This window comes from Lonchura striata, chromosome 6 (assembly GCF_046129695.1).
Source record: "Lonchura striata isolate bLonStr1 chromosome 6, bLonStr1.mat, whole genome shotgun sequence".
Taxonomy (NCBI): domain Eukaryota; kingdom Metazoa; phylum Chordata; class Aves; order Passeriformes; family Estrildidae; genus Lonchura; species Lonchura striata.
The window spans coordinates 54,002,550-54,023,064 of record NC_134608.1 but is presented as its reverse complement, the minus strand read 5'-3'; the positions used below and the strand labels follow the sequence as shown (position 1 = coordinate 54,023,064).

The 20,515-nt window shown below is 51.7% G+C and overlaps 4 protein-coding genes across 5 annotated transcripts; 3 read left to right on the top strand and 1 right to left on the bottom strand.

Annotated features, from left to right (window-relative positions):
* Positions 1-231: 231 nt before the first annotated feature.
* Positions 232-11,471, top strand: LOC110484934 (mas-related G-protein coupled receptor member D-like). Of its 2 annotated transcripts, none has more exons than XR_013340110.1 (2): positions 232-518; positions 11,455-11,471. XR_013340110.1 is itself a non-coding variant. In XM_077783785.1 (2 exons), the coding sequence occupies exon 2, from the start codon at positions 1,412-1,414 to the stop codon at positions 2,288-2,290; it is 879 nt and encodes a 292-aa protein (XP_077639911.1). In that variant the 5' UTR covers positions 232-518; positions 1,302-1,411; the 3' UTR covers positions 2,291-2,342. The 2 variants fall into 2 exon arrangements, 1 of the variants encoding a protein (XP_077639911.1); XM_077783785.1 differs by lacking the exon at positions 11,455-11,471 and adding an exon at positions 1,302-2,342.
* LOC144246527 (mas-related G-protein coupled receptor member H-like) lies at positions 4,671-5,665 on the bottom strand. Its single transcript, XM_077784441.1, is given in 2 exon segments — positions 4,671-5,065; positions 5,068-5,665. Coding segments are annotated over 2 exon segments (993 nt in total).
* Positions 11,472-11,660: 189 nt separating the features above from the next.
* On the top strand, positions 11,661-12,608 carry LOC144246393 (proto-oncogene Mas-like). The gene is given in 2 exon segments (XM_077783786.1): positions 11,661-12,561; positions 12,564-12,608. Coding segments are annotated over 2 exon segments (918 nt in total). The 5' UTR covers positions 11,661-11,675; the 3' UTR covers positions 12,596-12,608.
* Positions 12,609-14,048: 1,440 nt separating this feature from the next.
* On the top strand, positions 14,049-19,853 carry LOC110468534 (uncharacterized). The gene is given in 5 exon segments (XM_077784338.1): positions 14,049-14,165; positions 17,854-17,922; positions 17,925-17,953; positions 18,728-18,800; positions 18,803-19,853. Coding segments are annotated over 5 exon segments (1,182 nt in total). The 5' UTR covers positions 14,049-14,110; the 3' UTR covers positions 19,759-19,853.
* The last annotated feature ends 662 nt before the right edge of the window (positions 19,854-20,515 follow it).

The window sequence follows — 20,515 nt, the reverse complement described above, 5'->3', positions numbered from 1 at the left end:
CCAGCATTGCCAGCATTCCCGTGTCACCAGTACCTCCAGTATCCCTCTGCTGCTGAAGGGACAATGACCCCTCAGGGAAGAGAAACAAGGAAATGGTAGAAACCATTCCCTTGTGGGGAAGGGAAGACAGGCAGAGAGTGGACATTCTCCTGGGAAGCAGTGTTTCTAATCCAGAAGAAATGAGGAGCCATTCAAAAAGACGAAGACTTTTTTCTATTTTTTTTTGGTTTGTGCCTAAAACTCTAAGCCTGTGAAACTCTGACCCAGCCGAAGTTGTAAAACCACTTCTGACAGCCTTATGACCCCAGTGAGTCTTGGGGAGCAACACCAGCACAGGGCACAGAAGAACAGGAGTGAGTGAGGAGCTCCTGGTGATCTGGGGACATTCTTCTGCATGGTACAGGCCTGAGAGGATCCACTTCATGATATGGATCCCAAAAGAGCAAAAGGTACCAGGAGGCATGGCTCATCTGGAGCTCATCAGACCCCTTTGCCTGCTGCTGCCCCACAGGGAACAGGTCAGTGGAATGTTTTCCTTCCTCCCTGCCCCACCTTCCTCTCCTCCAGCAGCTGCTCTGTTCCTGCCACCCTCTCCCAGTGACCCCAGTGCCCTCCCCAGCACCTCTCTCTTCTCCTGTGCATCCCAGCTGTACCCTAATTCTGAACTGGGCCTGAACAAACTTTATAACACAGTGAAAAGCATTTGGCAGTAGAAATTCTTTACCTGCACAGGACACAGAAGGATCTCTTCCTGTGCTGTGTGTATGATGAGACTTTACAACAGGTTGTTAATATATTATAACCACATGTAGGCATTGAAAAGTGTTGCTTATCTAATACATAAACACCATTTTCCTAAAACTCATTTCCATGCATCCACCTCCTTCTGGGAGTCCTTTTATGATCCTGGAGGTTTATTAAGAGGGGTCTCTCTGGTGGTCATATTCAATGAATGCTGCCATGTTAAAGGTGACCTTGCCTTGAAGTTTTCCTCTGGCCATGCAATGTTGCTTCTTGTTCCAGAACTTGCCCCAAAACCCCTAAAGGCCTCCTTCTCTGTTTCTGCATTGGTTCCTGCCATGTTTGTCTTCCTGTCTGCCAGCCTTTACATCCTTTTATCTTTTTTGCCACTTGACTTTTGAACAACTACAGAAGAACTGACAAGTTTTATTCTCTATGTTATTTATCAGCCTCCTCCCAAACCAACCCGACCCTCCCACCGTCCTCTCACACCCCACCATTTCCACCTCCCTCCTCCCCTGCACATCTCACTCCTCCCCACTGAATCCTTCCCACTGCAGGGAGCTGCTGAGGAGCCTCATGGTCCATCCCTGGATTCTCCAAGCACTGACTCCCCATCCACTCTGACCACAGCCAGGGCCACATCCTACCGCCTGCCCAGCGTCCATCCATGGAGGTGACCACCATGTCCCTGCCTGCCATCTCACCCACTGATGGAGATGATCTGTGTGAGGCAGATGTCCCCAGTGTGGCCATTCACATTGTGACACTGCTCATCTGCCTCTGTGGGCTGGCCGGGAACGGGGCTGTCCTCTGCCTCCTCCAACTGGAAAATTGTAATTATCGCATCTTCACCGTGACTGTCGTTGACTTCCTTTTCCTTCTCCTCACAGTCCCCTCCACCCTGCTCTCCGTGGTGGAGGACATGTCCTGCTCTCCTGTTTTGCCCCTGCTGCACCTGAATTTTCTTTTCAAGCTGTCTGATGTCTCTTACTACTGGGGGCTGTACTGGCTGATGCCCAACAACCCTGTGGTGTATATGGATAACCTCTTCCAGCTCTGCTGCCGCTGCAAACTTCCTCTGCGCCTGATGTGGTTGCTGAACGGTGTCCAGTTCTGGGCCTTCTTTGCTCTCTTCACTGTCATTCCCACGGTGACATCCCTGTGCCCGTCACACCAGCAGGAGCTCTGCCGGGCAGCTTTTATCTCCATGAACACCATCATCCTGCTCCTCTTGGCTTCACCCCTGCTCGTTTCCATCACAATAGATTTCATTAAGGCCAAGTGGGGCTCCCAGCAGCAGCAACCCAAGAGGCGCAACATCGCTATCACCCTCATTGTGCTCCTCACTCTCCTCCTCATTTTCTGCAATTTCCTACAGCAGCTCGGTTATATCCTTGTACCCTCCCAGATGGTTTTCCTGCTTAACTGCATCAACAGCAGCTTCAAACCCTTCATCTACTTCTTGGTGGGGAGGTGCTGGAGGCCCTGCTCTGTGGGGTCCCTCCGGCTCTCCCTCCAGACGGTCTTTGAAGACCAGAAAAAATAAACTACCCATAGGAATGATGCCCCAGGAACACGGGGGTCTGATCTTGCTGATCCCTCACACTGCTCTTCTAAAGGACCCGAGGAGAGTGGCTGAAGGTTTCTCGGAGCCTCCTGATTAAGCAATATCCATGGGATCACCCTCCCCATGGTGATCTATTCCTGCAGGAAATGGGAGCAGAAGCATTGCCTTGGGTGATTTTTGGGGGATGCTCTGCAGGGAGCACATTGGAGTATGGCTTTCCTCCTCCCTCCTGGATCCACACGGCTCCAGGCAGTGCAGCTGGGCTTAGTGCTGTTCCCCAGCTCAGTTCCGCATGGAATGACCCTCATGGCCTCAGTCCCAGGGAATGAACTCCATCTCCTTCAGCTCAGCAGATGAGTTTCATGGTGTTTTCATGGAGCTCTTACCAGCAAAGAAGGGGATGTGTTAAGACCTGGGGAGACATCCAGCACGGGGTATTGGAGATTTCCCAAATCCCTGCAGGGCTGGTGCCTCTCAATGGCAGGAGAGGGGTTGGGATCACACAGACCATCCTTCCCCATCTTCTGGAGCAGTGAGGATCTCGCCTGTGTTGGGAGCTATTCCCATCGCCGCCCCCCCCCCCCCCTCCGCCCCCCCTTACTCTATACTTTTATCTCATTTCTGACCCCACTATTGCATTTTTTGTTTTGGCCCCTAATAAAGGTGCATTTGTTGTCATTAAACTGATAGTCCCTTGTTGTTTGCCTTTTTGCACTTTTGGGATTGGTTTACAAACCATCACGACACCCCCCTACAAGCAGATAGTGACATAAAAGTGGCGTCATGGACAGGATTTCTGTCTGGGAAGAAGGGTGCAGGCTCCCACCTTTCCCCGCGACCCCTGGGGCAACAGAGCCCGCCTGCACCCCTGCTGCTCCCGGCGCTGTCTCTGCCTCCCCACCGCCTCTCCGCCTGTTTCCCTGTGAAGGGGGGTGAAAGGAGTTCTGCGCCAGGGTAAAGTTTCTCGTCGGTCTTTGCAAATCAGGCAAACATGCCTCAAAAAGCATCAGGGTCTGGAGTCCCAATGGTGGTGACCAGCCCCCCACCCTCTTTCTGATGGGATTAATGCCGCCCCCCATTTCCTTGGAAAGGGCCCCCACTGTCCTGTTGGCTTGATGGTACCACTCCCCCCTCCACCCCGGGGAAATAACAGCTGCCCAGTAATAGCGATAAGCAGCCCCCACGGTTCCCTTCAAAGTTGCCTCCAGCATAATATTTCCTGGATTTTGAAGCTTCAAGGTTGTTTTATCTTCTGGGGATAAGTGTTCTTAATTTTTGACGGGTCTTACCACTAACTCTGTGCATCATCTGCAAACTCGATCCAGAGACATTTCAAATGGGGACGTTCCCAGCGCCTGGGGTCTTCCTCCTTCCCAGGTCAAATTTGAGGTGACTTGTCTCTGCAGAGATTTAAGCTGTCTGTTCAGGAATCCTTCTCTGGCCATGCTGGTCTTCTCAGTCTGGGTTTCGGTGTCTAGTTCATGCCCTTCTGGAAAACGGGCCCCTTGGTGCTCAGGCTGGGTTGATGGTCTGGGCTCCAGTCCTCCGGGCTTGTGGCCCCTCAGACTGCCCACCCAGGGCTGCCAATTATGACGGAATCTGTGGTATTTAAATGATTCCAAGATTGTGGAAAGTCTCTGTTTTTCAGCCCCGCTGCCAAAGTAGAAGTCATAAATCGTCTATGCTGGTTTCAAGCTTGTTTCAAGCTTGTTTCAATCTTCCTCATTTCTAACATGTTCTGCGGCCCTACCACAGGTCTCTCCTGCAGGGCAGTGTGTGGGGTTCTCCCCTCAGCGGGATATTACAAACATTAAATACCAGAAACTACCTGTGCTGTATTTACAATAATGTGCCAATATCTGTCACCTACCTTGAACAGTGTGTCCCCAGGCTAAACCAACAGAAAAATGCCAACACCACAGTGAAACATGGAAGACATGAAGAAGAAGAAGAAGAAGGACAGGACAAACCCAGTTTCCTCCATCTTGTCCCCTTTGAACCCCTTATCTAGAATCCTAAAATTCTACTTTTGCACCCATGCCACACTAATTCTTACCTATATCAAACACTCAGAGCTAGTGATTCATCCTGTAAGATTGAAAACTCTTTTCCATTGACAGAGATCACAGACAGTGTCTCTGGGGGCTCTGTACAGGGGGGTTCCTGACATCCTGCCAGGGTCTCAGACCTTCCAGGGCAGCCAGAGGGAAGCCCTGGACTCCCACAGTTCCATGGGGAATAAATACAGGTGAGGAACAGGACTGAGCATGGTTACGCTGCATGGAGTGCCCTTGTCTCCATACTTCAGGCTTTCTCTGAGGTGCCATATCTCCAGAAGTTCCTCATGTGCAGAAGTGCCTCAGAGAGCTGTCACCTCCACCACAGTGTCCCCAGGGCCGTGGCTCCCCTCGTCACTCTGAGCTTTCTCCTCAAACACCCTCCGCAGAGCGACTCTAACGGAGTGCTGGAAGCGGCGCCGCCGGCAGCTCCCCACCAGCACGTAAATCACCGGGTTGAGGGAGCAGTTCAGAACTGCCAGCAAAATGGAGGTGTGTTGTGGGAATAAATCACCAGAATCAGGGAGATGGAGGAAAACCTCCACGCAGAAAGGGATGCCGAAGGCGAAGAACAGCAGGACATTGAGCAGTATGGCCACAAAGAGCTTCCCTGGCTGCTGCCTCCGGGAGCCACAGCGCAGCTTGAGGAACAGGAGCAGGTTGGAAACCAACATCACGAAGGACAAAATCAGGGAAATAGAAAGACAACACCTGCAAGGATCGTCTCAAACTTTTCAGTAAAACTGAGGTAGACAGAGGACACCAAAACCCCTGCGAGGGCCCAGAGGGCCCCGCTGACGACGCCCGAGAGGTGCCGGGGGCGGTGGCAGCGGTACCAGATGGGGCAGAGGACGGAGACGCAGCGCTCCACGCTGAGGGCTGCCAGCAGCCCCAGGCTGTTCAGGTCAAACAGGTGGCACAAGAACCCCAGGAAAAATATAAAGTATCTATAGTAAAAAATAAAAGGAAACAAAGATATGCAAAATGTTTTTAAGGTCAGAAAAGCCAACATAATCAGGAGAAACAGAAGGAGCAGGGAGAAGTCAGCAACAGCCAGATTCAGGATGTAGACAGTGAAAGGACTCTGCTTTGTGTGGAAGCCCAGGAACCACACGACCACCCCATTCCCATTCCCATTCCCCACCAGCCCACAGAGGGAAATCCCCAGGCACACCCCTGCAAAGGCAATCAAGGTGTAGGGAATGCTCGAGCATTGATATATTATATATTCCTCCCAGTCCATAAATCCATAAAGTGTATTGTTCAGGGTGAGGTTTGTTGTGCTGTTCTCCTCCATGGTGAATGATCTTGCTCCCAGCAGCTGCCTTCTCCCTTTCCCTCCACCTCCTAGGGAGAGAGGGGAAACCTGAGGGAAATAAGGGACATCAACATTCCCAGCACTTCCCATCTGTCTGCACAGTCCCACGCCAACTCCGGAAAGAACCCTCACCCCTGTAGTGACCAGGACAGGCTCCCAGCCCTCCGGCCCGACCCTAGACAGGAATCTCCCAGCAGTCCATCCCTGGACTCCTACCTCCAGTAGGAACAGCGCTGTCACAGCAGCACCAGGAGAAAGGATTTGGGGATGGCTGCTGGAACCACTGGCTCTGCTTCAGCTTCAGCTTCAGCCCTGGTGCCTGGGTGCAGCCCTTGGCCCATAGATCGCATCCCATGGTCAGAGCCTCCCCTCACAATCTCCCCACATCAGTGACAGCTTCCCCTCACATGTCCCAGGGACAGAGACCTTATCAGGACGAGGTGCCCACATCACCCCCTTCCTCTGCCACTCTCCAATGTCATCCCACCATGCAAGGGGCTTTTGGCTTTCACTGCGTGTGCCCGGTGCTCCACTCATCAATGCAGAAGGGGATATAAATCATTCCCAGGGATGGAGGATGGCAGAGGGGTGAGAGAGATGAGGCAGAGACCTTCAGGAGTGAGAAGTCACTCATGTGCAGACATGCAACACCACAAATTGCTCAGTGCCTCTAGTGACATGGCACTTGTGCTCAAAGACTTCTTCCAACTTCCTTCTGGGAGAAACTTCAGGAGTTGCACCTTTTTCCATCTCCCTCTTGTGGATGGATGCTGAGCCTAAGTTTCTCCTTGTTTCAAGTCTTTCTCTAGCTCCAAATCCTGCAGCTCCAGGCTGGACACCCTGGAGAGCACATCGACCATCAGTCCTGGAGATGACAAGCACAACATACAACCCCAAGGAGATGGAGAACACATGAAAAAGGGGCAGAAAATAAGAAATAAAATGCCAGTCCCCTTGCTGTGGAAGGCTGAGGTTGTGGCAGGAGCCACTTGGAGATAAGAGCGCTTTGGCAGCACTATGTACCCCACAAACCTAATCTCTGAGGAGACACATGCCCAGCAGGGGTGATTAGGCTGATGATTGGGATTAGACAGGATGGGATTAGAGGCTGAGGGCAAAGCCTTCGTGCAGTCCCATGTCTGGGCACTGGTGATTTCCCACAGCAACTGGACACAAGGACAGTGCTCATCCCCATGGCTGCTGCTCAGGGGCTCTGTTGGTATCTAATGAGGTCTGGAATTTCTGAGTGGTTTAGAAAATGCTGTAATAGCTGAACAGATCATAGTGGAGTACCCCTTCCACGGACAGGATCTGCCCTGACCAGAGGAGGATTTTGACACAGGATTCCCAGCATCCAAAGGGACATAATATTATCTGTGCTGTCGTTTCCTTTTCATTGTTTTAGATCCAGTAAATGATGTTTAAAATTCAAAAGTCCACGTGCCTGCATTAATAGGATCATAACAGATCAGCAGCTCCTCATGAAGAACTGGAGGGAAGAGAGGAAGGGGGTGATGTGGCCACCTCGTCCTGATAAGGTCTCTGTCCCTGGGACATGTGAGGGGAAGCTGTCACTGATGTGGGGAGATTGTGAGGGGAGGCTCTGACCATGGGATGCGATCTCTGGGCCAAGGGCTGCACCCAGGCACCAGGGCTGAAGCTGAAGCTGAAGCAGAGCCAGTGATTCCAGCAGCCATCCCCAAATCCTTTCTCCTGGTGCTGCTGTGACAGCGCTGTTCCTACTGGAGGTAGGAGTCCAGGGATGGACTGCTGGGAGATTCCTGTCTAGGGTCGGGCTGGAGGGCTGGGAGCCTGTCCTGGTCACTACAGGGGTGAGGGTTCTTCCCGGGGTTGGCGTGGGGCTGTGCAGACAGATGGGAAGTGCTGGGAATGCTGACGTCCCTTATTTCCCTCAGGTTTCCCCTCTCTCCCTAGGAGGTGGAGGGAAAGGGAGAAGGCAGCTGCTGGGAGCAAGATCATTCACCATGGAGGAGAACAGCACAACAAACTATACACTTTATGGATTTATGGACTGGGAGGAATATATCATATCTGAATGCTCAAGCATTCCCTACACCTTGATTGCCTTTGCAGGGGTGTGCCTGGGGATTTCCCTCTGTGGGCTGGTGGGGAATGGGGTGGTCGTGTGGTTCCTGGGCTTCCACACAAAGCAGAGTCCTTTCACTGTCTACATCCTGAATCTGGCTGTTGCTGACTTCTCCCTGCTCCTTCTGTTTCTCCTGATTATGTTGGCTTTTCTAGCCTTAGCAGCATTTTGCACGTCTTTGGCTCCTTCTATTGGTGGCTATAGATATTTTGTGTTTGTCCTGGGGTTCTTGTGCCACCTGTTTGACCTGAGCAGCCTGGGGCTGCTGGCAGCCCTCAGCGTGGAGCGCTGCGTCTCCGTCCTCTGCCCCATCTGGTACCGCTGCCACCGCCCCCGGCACCTCTCGGGCGTCGTCAGCGGGGCCCTCTGGACCCTCGCAGGGGTTTTTGCTTCCTCCCTCTGCCTCACCTACATCTACAATGAAGACTCTGTGAACATCCTTGTGGGTGTAGCCCTTGCCATTTCTGTGGTTTTTTCCCTCATGATGTTGGTTTCCAACCTGCTCCTGTTCCTCAAGCTGCGCTGTGGCTCCCGGAGGCAGCAGCCAGGGAAGCTCTTTGTGGCCATCCTGCTCAATGTCCTGCTGTTCTTCTTCGCTTTCAGCATCCCTTTCTGCGTGGAGGTTTTCCTCCATCTCCCTGATTCTGGTGATTTATTCCCAGAACACACCTCCTTTTTGCTGGCAGTTCTGAACTGCTCCCTCAACCCGGTGATTTACGTGCTGGTGGGGAGCTGCCGGCGGCGCCGCTTCCAGCACTCCGTTAGAGTCGCTCTGCGGAGGGTGTTTGAGGAGAAAGCTCAGAGTGACGAGGGGAGCCACGGCCCTGGGGACACTGTGGTGGAGGTGACAGCTCTCTGAGGCACTTCTGCACATGAGGCACTTCTGGAGATGTGGCACCTCAGAGAGAGCCAGAAAGATGGGAAAACATGGCTCTGTACTCAGTGCTGTTCCTGTATTCCCCATGGAATGACCCTCATTGCCTTAGCCCCAAGGAATAAACTCTGCTATACTGATCATTTTCATTTTGTTACTCCCCCTAAATCAGATTCCGATTTCTGCCTTTTGTTGTATTTCAGTATGGTAACTCCGGCCCCAGATTTTATTGAATAAACAACATCTGGGCTTTGCTGCACAGCTTGTCACTGGTAAACAGTGTCCAAAAATGGCTCACTTACTTGTTTTTCCCCATTCTAAGGCCTCTGGCTTGTCTGTGAGGAGGTCAGGTATCTGTCTCATTCCAGAGCTCTTCCTAAGGCTGGTGCCTGCTATGGTTGAAATGAGCTGTCTGTTGACAGTTCCAAGAGCTGCTCATTCCTTCTGGGAAAAGCAGTTTGTGTCAGGTTCCTCTTAGAAACACTAACTATGAAATCATGTCTTTGAATGAGTGCAAATTGTCCCCTATCATTCAGCAGGAAGATTTTTAGGACCCTGCAGGACAAAACCTATGACTTCTGCTTCAAATCTAGTTTTCCCACATGTATACTGCAATTTCAGTGACCCTGGACCTTCACCATGCAGTTTCCAAGAGGATTCATGCAATAATCAATTCTGTGCCTGAGATGGAGCACAGGAACAGAGCAGAGGGATGACTTAGGATTTCAGCAATGTAATTTCTGCTGAGAAGAGGCAAATCAATGCTGCTCTCCTGGCTTTAATCCTTAGAAAGTTGCAGGTTTCCCCTGAGTCATCTTCCACACTCCCTTGGCAGTCAGACTGCAGCCTACAGTGAATTCAAGGAACTCCTAGAAAGTTGAGGTGAGATGATGCCAACACAGGCTGACATGTGCCTCAGGGATTTGGAATGCTCCTGCTGGAAACTGCCGGCCCTGGGACCAGAACTGTCACCTCTCTTCCCTGCTGACACCATGTTTGTGTCCCCAGCTATGGAATCTCACATCTCCCACAGCCCAGCCCTTTCAAGGGCAAACACTTCATGATCCAGGAGATGCTGAGGCTCCAGGAGAGGTAGAGAGGGACCTTGGACAAGGGCATGGAGTGACAGGACAATGGGGAATGGCTTCCCACAGACAGAGGATGGGTTCAGATTGGATATTGGAAAGGAATCCTTTCCTGTAATGGTGGAGGGGACCTGGCACAGGTTTCCCAGAGGGGTGGGGTCAGGTAAAAACAAACACAAATACTGCCATGTCTGAGGAGGAGGAGGAGGATGAACCCTAATGAAGGGCTGGAAAGAGGATCACAGCACCCCAAAACCTGGTCCCTAGTAGCTTTTATTGCACCATCAAGGGGATTGGCAGTAATGAGGGTGGGCTCTGAGTGCTGATAACATGGCTGCAAGCAACTGAGTGCTGTCCTTCCTTTGGGCTGTGGCAACCTGCATTGGAATGACAGAAATTGAATTCTCAGCTCAGATTCCTTTCTTGAAGCTGGGGAAGGTTTTGGCAATGATCCGAGACCTCTTCCCAGAATTGGAGTTGTTTCTGAGAAGCAGCCAAATGCTTCAGCAGTGCTGTGAGCACTCGCAGCACTGCCAGCAGCCCAGTGCCACCAGCACCAGCAGCAGCTCTCTGCTGCTGGAGGGAAAATGACCCCTCAGGGTAGGGAAATGAGGAATGGCAGAACCTGCTGAGAGAGGGAAAGCATTTGGAGAATGTCCCATTGGGAAGAGTGTTTCTAGTCAGGAGGAAATGAGGAGCCACTCAAAGAAATCTGCATGTTGAGATATTTCCTCTCTGGCAGCAAAAAAGTCAAGACAAACAACTCTGAGGAAGTGAAATTCTGACGTAGCCAAAGATTAAATTTCCGATTGTCCCACCAAGCCTTGCAAAACAACTGAGGGACAGGGAACAGAGAGGAGCCAGCAGGACAGGAGTGAGGAGCTCCTGGTGATCTGGGCACTTTCTCCTTCATGTCACTGACCTGGCAGGAGCCGCTTTAGGACATGGATCCCAAAGGAGCCAGAGGTTGCAGGAAGCGCCGCTGATCTGCACAGACCCCTTTGCCTGCTGCTGACCCACAGGGAACAGGTCAGTGGAATGTTTTCCTTCCTCCCTGCCCCACCTTCCTCTCCTCCAGCAGCTGCTCTGTTCCTGCCACCCTCTCCCAGTGACCCCAGTGCCCTCCCCAGCTCCTCTCTCTTCTCCTGTGCATCCCAGCTGTACCCTAATTCTGAACTGGGCCTGAACAAACTTTATAACATATTGCAAAGCATTTGGAAGCAGAAATTCTTTACCTGCACAAGACATAGAAGGATCACTTCTTGTTTTGTGTTTATGGTGAGACTTTACAACAGGTTGTTAATATATTATAACCACACGTAGGCAATGAAAAGTGTTACTTATCTAATGCATAAAACACCATTTTCCTAGAACTCATTTCCATGCATCCACCTCTTCCTGGGAATCCTTTTATGATCCTGGAGGTTTATTAAGAGGGGTCTCTCTGGTGGTCATATTCAATGAATGCTGCCATGTTAAAGGTGACCTTGCCTTGAACTTTTCCTCTGGCCATGTAATGTTGCTTCTTGTTCCAGAACTTGCCCCAAAACCCCTAAAGGCCTCCTTCTCTGTTTCTGCATTGGTTCCTGCCATGTTTGTCATCCTGTCTGCCAGCCTTTACATCCTCTTATCTTTTTTGCCACTTGACTTTTGAACAACTACAGAAGAACTGACAAGTTTTATTCTCTATGTTATTTATCAGCCTCCTCCCAAACCAGCCCGACTCTCCCACCGTCCTCTCCCACCCCACCATTTCTACCTCCCTCCTCCCCTGCACATCTCACTCCTCCCCACTGAATCCTTCCAACTGCAGGGAGCTGCTGAGGAGCCCCATGGTCCATCCCGGGATTCTCCAAGCACTGACTCCCCATCCACTCTGACCACAGCCAGGGCCACATCCCACCGCCTGCCCAGCATCCATCCATGGAGATGACCACCATGTCCCTGCCTGCCATCTCACCCACTGATGGAGATGATCTCTGTGAGACAGATGTCCCCAGTGTGGCCATTCACAGTGTGACACCGCTCATCTGCCACTTTGGGCTGGCTGGGAACGGGGCTGTGCTCTGCCTCCTCCAACTTAAAAGTTGTAACTCTGACTTCTTTGACATGGCTTTCGTTGACTTCCTCTTCCTTCTCCTCACATTGCCCTCCACCCTGCTCTCCCTGGTGGAGGACATGTCCTGTTCTACAATCATGCCCCCGCTGTATCTCAATATTCATTACCAGTTATCGGTGATCACCTGCTACTGGGGGCTCTACTGGCTGATGCCCGGTGGCACTGTGTACTACATTGACAATCTCTGGCAGCTCTGCTGCCGCTCTGAACTTCCTCTGCACATGTTTAGGGTGGTGGATGTTTTCCAATGCTGGGCCTTCTTTACTCTCTTCACCTTTTTTCCCATGGTGACATCCCTGTGCCCATCACACTACCAGGACCACTGCCAGACAGCTCTCATCTCCATGTACACCATCATCCTGCTCCTCTTTGTTGCACCCATGGTCATTTCCAGCACAATAGATTTCATTAAGGCCAAGTGGGGCTCCCAGCAGCAGCAACCCAAGAGGCGCGACATCGTTACTGTCCTCACTGTGCTCCTCACTCTCCTCCTCATAATGTGGAATTTCCTGCAGAAGCTCGGTTACATCACTGTGCCATCCCAGATGGTTTTCCTGCTTAACTGCATCAACAGCAGCTTCAAACCCTTCATCTACTTCTTGGAGGGAAGGTGCTGGAGGCCCTGCTCTGTGGGGTCCCTTCAGCTCTCTCTCCAGAGGGTCTTTCAGAAGCCAAAAATAAAAAAGACTGCAGAAATGATGCCCCCAGGGACACAGGGGTCTGAGCCTGCTGGTCTCTTCCACTGCTCTGCTGAAGGACCCCAGGAGAGTGACAGAAAGTTTCCTTAAGTCTCCTGATTAAACAATATCCACAGGACCACCCTCCCCATGGTGGTGTATTCCTGCAGAAGTAGGGAGCAGGAGCATTGCCTTGGGTGATTTTTGGGGGATGCTCTGCAGGGAGCACATTGGAGTATGGCTTTCCTCCTGCCTCCTGGATCCACACGGCTCCAGGCAGTGCAGCTGGGCTCAGTGCTGTTCCCCAGCTCTATTCCCCATGGAATGACCCTCATGGCCTCAGCCCCAGGGAATGAACTCCATCTCCTTTGGCTCAGCAGATGAGTTTCATGGTTTTTTCAGGGAGCTCTTGCTGGCACAGCATGGGATATGTTAAGCCCTAGAGACACAACCAGCACGGGGTGGCACAGATTTCCCAAATTCCTGCAGGACTGATGCCTCTCAATAGCAGGAGAAGGGTTGGCATCACATGGAGCATCCTTCCCCTTCTGTCCAGCAGAGCCAGCCCTGCATTCCCAGCTGATGGGAAAGGACACCAGGTAGGGCTGCAGAGCTGGGGAGGGACAGCAACATTCCCTTATCCTTTCAAAAGGAATTTGTCATGTTCTCTAATTCCAGAATTAAATCCTTCTGACTAAAGTGCAGGGTTAATAGTGAACTCCCTTGAAGCCTTTGGTGCCTGTAACCAAAAAGAGCTTGAAACATAGAAATTCCCATCACCGGATTCTTGGACCATTGAATTGCACAGAAATCAGGGTTATGCTGCTCTTCTGCAGAATGGGGCCATCCTCTGCTTCCCCAGCATCAATGTCCAAGGAAGCCCCTGACCACCTCCATCCTGAGCCTGGCCATCCTCAGGAGGAGCTGAACAGTGACTCTGCAGAGCAGCTTCAGCCACAGCCCAGCCTCTGCTGATCTTTGCATTCTGTAACCAGCCCTAAATTAAGTTTGCATTTATGTCTTTGATTCCAATGTGGTAAAGCTGACCACAGAAGCTGTTGAATAAACAACATCCAGGCTTCAGTGCAGAGCCTGTTCCTGGTGAACAGAGTCCAAAATGGCTCATTTCCTTCTTTCCTTATTTTATCCCAAAGCCTCTGCCTTGTCCGTGAGCAGGGCAGTACCTGTCTCATTCCAGAGCCCTTCCTAAGGCACATGCCTGCAATGGTTGGGATGATGCTGGCAGTGCCAGGATCTCCTCATTCCTCCTGGGAGAGACCTGGGCACCAGCCACAGCTCTTTTTCAAGGGGAAGTTGTCTCTCCTTTTCCCACTGCCTTAAATCCAGGGGAAACCAATGTGCCAAGGCTTTTGGGAAGGGAAGTGAAAGGGAAAGCCGTGGATGGTGAGTCAGGCTTTGGAGACACACATGAGGTTAAACACCTAAGGAACATTTACTAACAGAGCAGTTAATAACTAACAGAACACAGGACTTTGACACCTGAGAGGGTTTTTCTCTCCCTGTCTTCCTTTTTCCTGTCCATTGCAGAGTAGAAACATTCCATGGTGCAACCTCTTGTCCAGGGAAGAACAACTCAGCCAGGGGCTTTCTTTCAAGGTAAGTGCAGGAGGATCATGATCCTTCAATGTATTTTTTTTTTTTTTAACTTTCCAGCACCTTCCTTGTCTCCAGTGCCACCCAGGCCACTCCCTACCTCAGCTTGATGTTTGCCATGGAATCCTAGAATGGTTTGGGTTGGAAGGATCATTAAAACAATCCTTCTCCAACTCACAAGACAGGCCACAGCCCCAAACTCGGTGTGGGTTTTGGGGAAAGCCTTCCAGGGGCCTTCCCAAACAGCTGCATACTCGCCTGCACAACAAAACTCAGTGTGAAGCCTCCACAGGGTATTCCCATGTGTCAGGAGATGCTGGAGATGGACAGGATCTGCCCAGAAATCATTCTGCACTGCTGTGCCGAGATTTCTTACCCACCTGCATGCTGTTTTTCAGCAAACAAAACAAGAAAATCCAGAGAGAAAAGCTCTCAGCTTGGTGACTCAATTTTACAATTCCACAGGGTAATAAGGTTCAATTCTGAGACAGAGAAAGCTTGGCCCTGTGGAACAGGAAAGACTCAATGCAGTGATTTCAAAGCAACAGGTTTCCTGGGTGCCACTTCCTACAGCAGAAGGGTTGGAATGAAATGATCTCTAAGGTTCCTTCCAACCCAAACCATTCCATGATGATTCCTCACGTCATTCCACATCCATTCCAGGCAGGAGTTCCCCTGCTGTACACAGCACCAGCTTGACAGAGCTCAAGGAGCATTTGCACAATGCTCTCAGGCACAGGATGGGATTGTTGGGATGTCCTGTGCAGACAGGGGCTCAGCTCCGTGATCCTTGTGGGTTCTTTCTAACTCTGGATATTTTATGGTTCTATATTATGATGCCTCTATTTCATGATGACTCCACTTCATGATGATTACAGTCTTGTCCCCATTCCTTGCCTCTGGCACATCCTCAAAAGGCCTCTGGAAGGCAACACTAACAGAGGGGGTGAATTCCTTTGCACAGCTCCCAGCCAGGAAGTAAATCAGAGGGCGGGCACTGCTGTTGGCCAAGGAGCAGGAGCACAGCCCCATTCCCACCATTCCACACAGGCACAGCAGCAGCAGCAGCGTGGCAGGCACTTTGCTCCAGTGCCTGTTGTCACTCTCGCTCCAGTTGTCGTGGTTCTCCTCATTCCAGATTCCTTTGGATGCCTTCCCACCGGGCTGGCTCCAGCAGGCAGGGCTGTCTCCCTCGCTGGCAGGGGACAAAGTGCTCATTGTGACACCTCTGCTGCTTCTCCTTGCCCCCACACAGCTGGAGGGATGATACCAGAGAGAAACCACAACAACACTGCTGTCCTCCAAACGTGGCTTTTCCCATCTTTTCCTACTCACAGCTTCCATGGGGAGCAGCACAGGGAGAGGCGAGAGACAGGACAGATGGCAAGTAGGATGTGGGAGCCTGGTCTGGTGTGCTTGGCAGAAAAGCCAGGGACATACCTCCTTCCTGGCTGTGGACAGGACAGAGCTGGAGGAGGAAAACAATTGGAGAAGGAAAAGATTGCCCATGGAGATAGCAGAGAGCAAATGGCTTTGGGATGGATGTGACCTGGACTCTCAGGTGTCTGTTGAGATCACTGAGCTGCTGGAGGATTCCTTCATCAGGACACTCCTTTGAATATTCTCTCCAATTTCCCACAGTATTTATCACTTTTAATTCCCTACAGATCTCAATTCTCCCCCCAAAATTTATCACCAGGCTCCACCCAATGTGGGGCACTGATTAAGCTGAACGAGAAGAGTCTGACCTTGTTTCCTCTCACAGCCTGGAGAACTTCACTGTAGTGCACTCACATCTCCTCACACACCCCAGCTGCTGTCCCTGGGGTGGGATCTTCAGGAGCTTCCCTGGAATGGTCACTTGGGAAAGGGGAGCGAAGCCCGTGGGGCGAGCCCGAGCAGCGTCCGGCGCGGGCTCTGTCCAGCTCCTGCCACAGCCCCCTGTTCTCCGTGCTGCCTCGTGTTCTCCAGGGCTCTCACAAACAGGGAACTAGTTCAGAGCCTGGGACGGGATCAGGGCTCTGCTTCCCATCTGCTCTTCACTCTGTCCAGGAACTGAGGAACAGGAGAGAGCCTCAGCAAGGAGACCTAAGGGAAAAGCAGTTTGTCTCCATGTCACCTTCCTCTTCTGTTTTTAAAGCAACTCCAGTCCCAAAATCTTGTCCTTTTAACTGCCTGAACTTGCCACATCTCATTCCAGGGGTGGCTCCTTAGGACCCTGCAATATAAATGTCCTGTGAATCTTTGGTTTCTGGTCCAAATTCCGTTTTCCCACTTGTATACTGCAATTTCAGTGGCACTGTACCTTCACCATGCAGTTTCCAAGAGGATTCATGCAATAATCAATTCTGTGCCTGAGATGGAGCACAGGAGCTCAGCAATGTCTTTCTGCTGAGGAGAGGTAAATCAATGCTTCTCTCTTGGCTTTATTTCTGAGAAAATTGTAATTCTGAGAAGGTTTCCCCTGAGTCATCTTCCACACTCCCTTGGCAGTCAGACTGCAGCCTACAGGGAATTCCAAGGAACTCCTAGAAAGCTGAGGTGAGATGATGCCAACACAGGCTGACATGTGCCTCAGGGATTTGGAATGCTCCTGCTGGAAACTGCCAGCCCTGGGACCAGAACTGTCACCTCTCTTCCCTGCTGACACCATGTTTGTGTCCCCAGCTATGGAATCTCACATCTCCCACAGCCCAGCCCTTTCAAGGGCAAACACTTCATGATCCAGGAGATGATGGGGCTCCAGGAGAGGTGGAGAGGGACCTTGGACAAGGGCATGGAGTGACAGGACAATGGGGAACAGTTTCCCACGGACAAAGGATGGGTTCAGATTGGATATTGGGAAGGAATCCTTCCCTGAGAGGGTGGTGAGGACCTGGCACAGGTTGCCCAGAGGGGTGAGGTCAGGTAAAAACAAACTAATGCTGCCATGTCTGACAAGTATGAGGATGAGCCCTAATGAAGGGCTGGAAAGAGAATCACAGCACCCCAAAATCTGGTCCCTAGTAGCTTTCATTGCACCATCAAGGGGATTGGCAGTAATGAGGGTGGGCTCTTAAGTGCTGGTAACTTGGCTGCAAGCAGTTGCTGTCCTTGTTTTGGGCTGCGAGAACCTGCTTTGGAATTACAGAAATGGTAATGCTTGACTCCATTGTGGTCCTTTGGGCCCAGGGGAGGTTTTGGCAATGATTCTAGAGCTGTTCCCAGAATGGGAGTTGTTTCTGAGAAGCACCAGATGCCTCAACAGCACTGCCGGCACTGCCGGCACTGCCAGCAGTCCAGTGCCACCAGCACCACCAGCAGCTCTCTGCTGCTGGAGGGAAAATGACCCCTCAGGGTAGGGAAATGAGGAATGGTAGAAACCTGTCAGGAGAGGGAAGGCAGTTGGAGAATAGGATATTATGCAGGGAAGGAGTGGTTCTCATTAAGAGGACCATGGAGCCAGTTGCAAAATTTTTCACTTCGACATTTAGACAAAGCTACTTCCTCTATGACAAAGGAAAAAAATTCAAGATAAGTGAGGGAATGGAGCTCTGATACAGCCAAAGCTGTAAAACCACTTCCACCTGCCCTATGACCCCACTGAGCCTTGCAAAAATACAGGACAGGCCACACAGAGGAGCCAGTGGGACAGGAGTGAGGAGCTCGTGGTGATCTGGGCACTTTCTCCTTCATGTCACTGACCTGGCAGGAGCCGCTTTAGGACATGGATCCCAAAGGAGCCAGAGGTTCCAGGAAGCGCCACTGATCTTCACAGACCCCTTTGCCTGCTGCTGCCCCACAGGAAACAGGTCAGTGGAATGTTTTCCTTCCTCCTTATCCCAAACTTCCTCTCCTCCAGCAGCTGCTCTGTTCCTGCCACCCTCTCCCAGTGACCCCAGTGCCCTCCCCAGCTCCTCTCTCTTCTCCTGTGCATCCCAGCTGTATCCTAATTCTGAACTGGGCCTGAACAAACTTTATAACACAGTGAAAAGCATTTGGAAGCAGAAATTCTTTACCTCCACAAGACACAGAAGGATCACTTCTTGTATTCTGTATATGGTGAGACTTTACAACAGGGTATTAATACATTGTAGTCTTTAAAAAGTGTTGCTTATCTAATGCATAATCACAATTTTCCTAGAACTCATTTCCATGCATCCACCTCCTCCTAGAAATCCTTTTATGATCCTGGAGGTTTATTAAGAGGGGTCTCTCTGGTGGTCATATTCAATGAATTCTGCCATGTTAAAGGTGACCTTGCCTTGAACTTTTCCTCTGGCCATGCAATGTTGCTTCTTGTTCCAGAACTTGCCCCAAAACCCCTAAAGGCCTCCTTCTCTGTTTCTGCATTGGTTCCTGCCATGTTTGTCATCCTGTCTGCCAGCCTTTACATCCTTTTATCTTTTTTGCCACTTGACTTTTGAACAACTACAGAAGAACTGACAAGTTTTATTCTCTATGTTATTTATCAGCTTCCTCCCAAACCAGCCCGACCCTCCCACCGTCCTCTCACACCCCACCATTTCCACTGCCCTCCTCCCCTGCACATCTCACTTCTCTCCACTGAATCTTTCCAACTGCAGGGAGCTGCTGAGGAGCTGCATGGTCCATCCCTGGATTCTCCAAGCACGGACTCCCCATCCACTCTGACCACAGCCAGGGCCACATCCCACCGCCTGCCCAGCGTCCATCCATGGAGGTGACCACCATGTCCCTGCCTGCCATCTCACCCACTGATAGAGATGATCTGTGTGAGGCAGATGTCCCCAGTGTGGCCATACACAGTGTGACACTGCTCATCTGCCTCTGTGGGCTGGCCGGGAACGGGGCTGTGCTCTGCCTCCTCCAACTGAAAATTTGTAACGATGGCATCTTCACCCAGGCTGTCATTGACTTCCTCTTCCTTCTCCTCACAGTCCCCTCTGCCCTGCTCTTCCTGGTGGAGGACATGTCCTGCTCTCCTCTTGTGCCCCTGCTGTATTTAAATTTTCTTTTCAAGCTGTCAATGCTGTCCTACTACTGGGGGCTGTACTGGCTGATGCCCAACCCCCCTGTGGTGTATATTGAAAAGATCTTCCAGCTCTGCTGCCGCTGTGAACTTCCTCAGCGCCTGTTTTGGGTGCTGGGCAGTGTTCAATACTGGGCCTTCTTTGCTGTCTTCACTGTCCTTCCCACGGTGACATCCCTGTGTCCATCAGAGGAACAAGGGCACTGCCAGGCAGCTCTTATCTCCATGTACACCATCATCCTGCTCCTCTTTGTTGCACCCATGGTCATTTCCAGCACAATTGATTTCATTAAGGCCAAGTGGGGCTCCCAGCAGCAGCAACCCACGAGGCGTGACATCGTTACTGTCCTCATTGTGCTCCTCACTCTCCTCCTCATCATCTGCGATTTCCTGCAGCAGCTAGGTTACCTCGATGTACCCTCCCTGGTTTTTTTCCTGTTCACCTGCATCAACAGCAGCATCAAACCCTTCATCTACTTCTTGGTGGGGAGGTGCTGGAGGCCCTGCTCTGTGGGGTCCCTCCGGCTCTCCCTCCAGAGGGTCTTTGAGGAGCAAAAAGAAAAAAGGGGCAACACAAATGATCCCACCAAGGACACAATGATCTGAGTCTCTTGGTAGCTTGCCCTGCACGGCTGAGGGACCCTGGGACTGTGGCTGAGGGATTCCTTAAGTCACCTGAATAATAAATATCCAGAGCGTCACCCTCCCTGTGCTGGTGCATCCCCCACCCCCTTTCCAGCCCGCACTGGGCTCTGATCCGTGCTTGGGAGGCCTCAGCCTTGAGGAGCAGCCCCTGGGCTCAGCTCCTCTGGCGCTGATCACAAACACCCTCTGCTCCCAGGAACTGCTGCTGTCCAACCACCTCCTGGGCTTTTATCAACAGCCTTGGCAATTCTTTCACTTCCCTGGATGCCACAGCATCCCTGCTCTCACGTTTCCACAGCAAGTTGCCAGCTCCCAGGGTGGCCGGGGTGAAACATTGCTGTGGCTGAAGCCCATCCCTTGGGCCCTGTGAGCAGGGCCAAAAGGAGCCCCTTGGAGCTCTCCTGGTTCCAGCAGCGCTGAGCAGAAGCTCCCTGGCCCTGGGGCCTCTCCGAGCTGGGATCTCTCCGTCTGCTGCCCTTGGGTGATCCCCGAGCGCCGGCGGCTCTTGGGCCGATCCCCCAGGGCTGGGGGCCCAAGCCTTGGCACGGTGAGGAGATGCCAAGGGATCCGCAGGGAGCATTTCCCTGCCTCCCCGGGGAATTTCTCACAGGCACCCTGCACTGACTCTTCCTGTCTGTGTGCACACACGGGAGCATCTGCTCTGGCAAATGTGGGGAAATGCTGCTCTCTCAGCTGCTCAGTGCCTGAGACACCTCCG

Coding starts and splice junctions, on each gene's coding strand:
- LOC110484934 (XM_077783785.1), top strand. CDS start 1,412: ATGGAGGTGACCACCATGTCCCTGCCTGCCATCTCACCCACTGATGGA.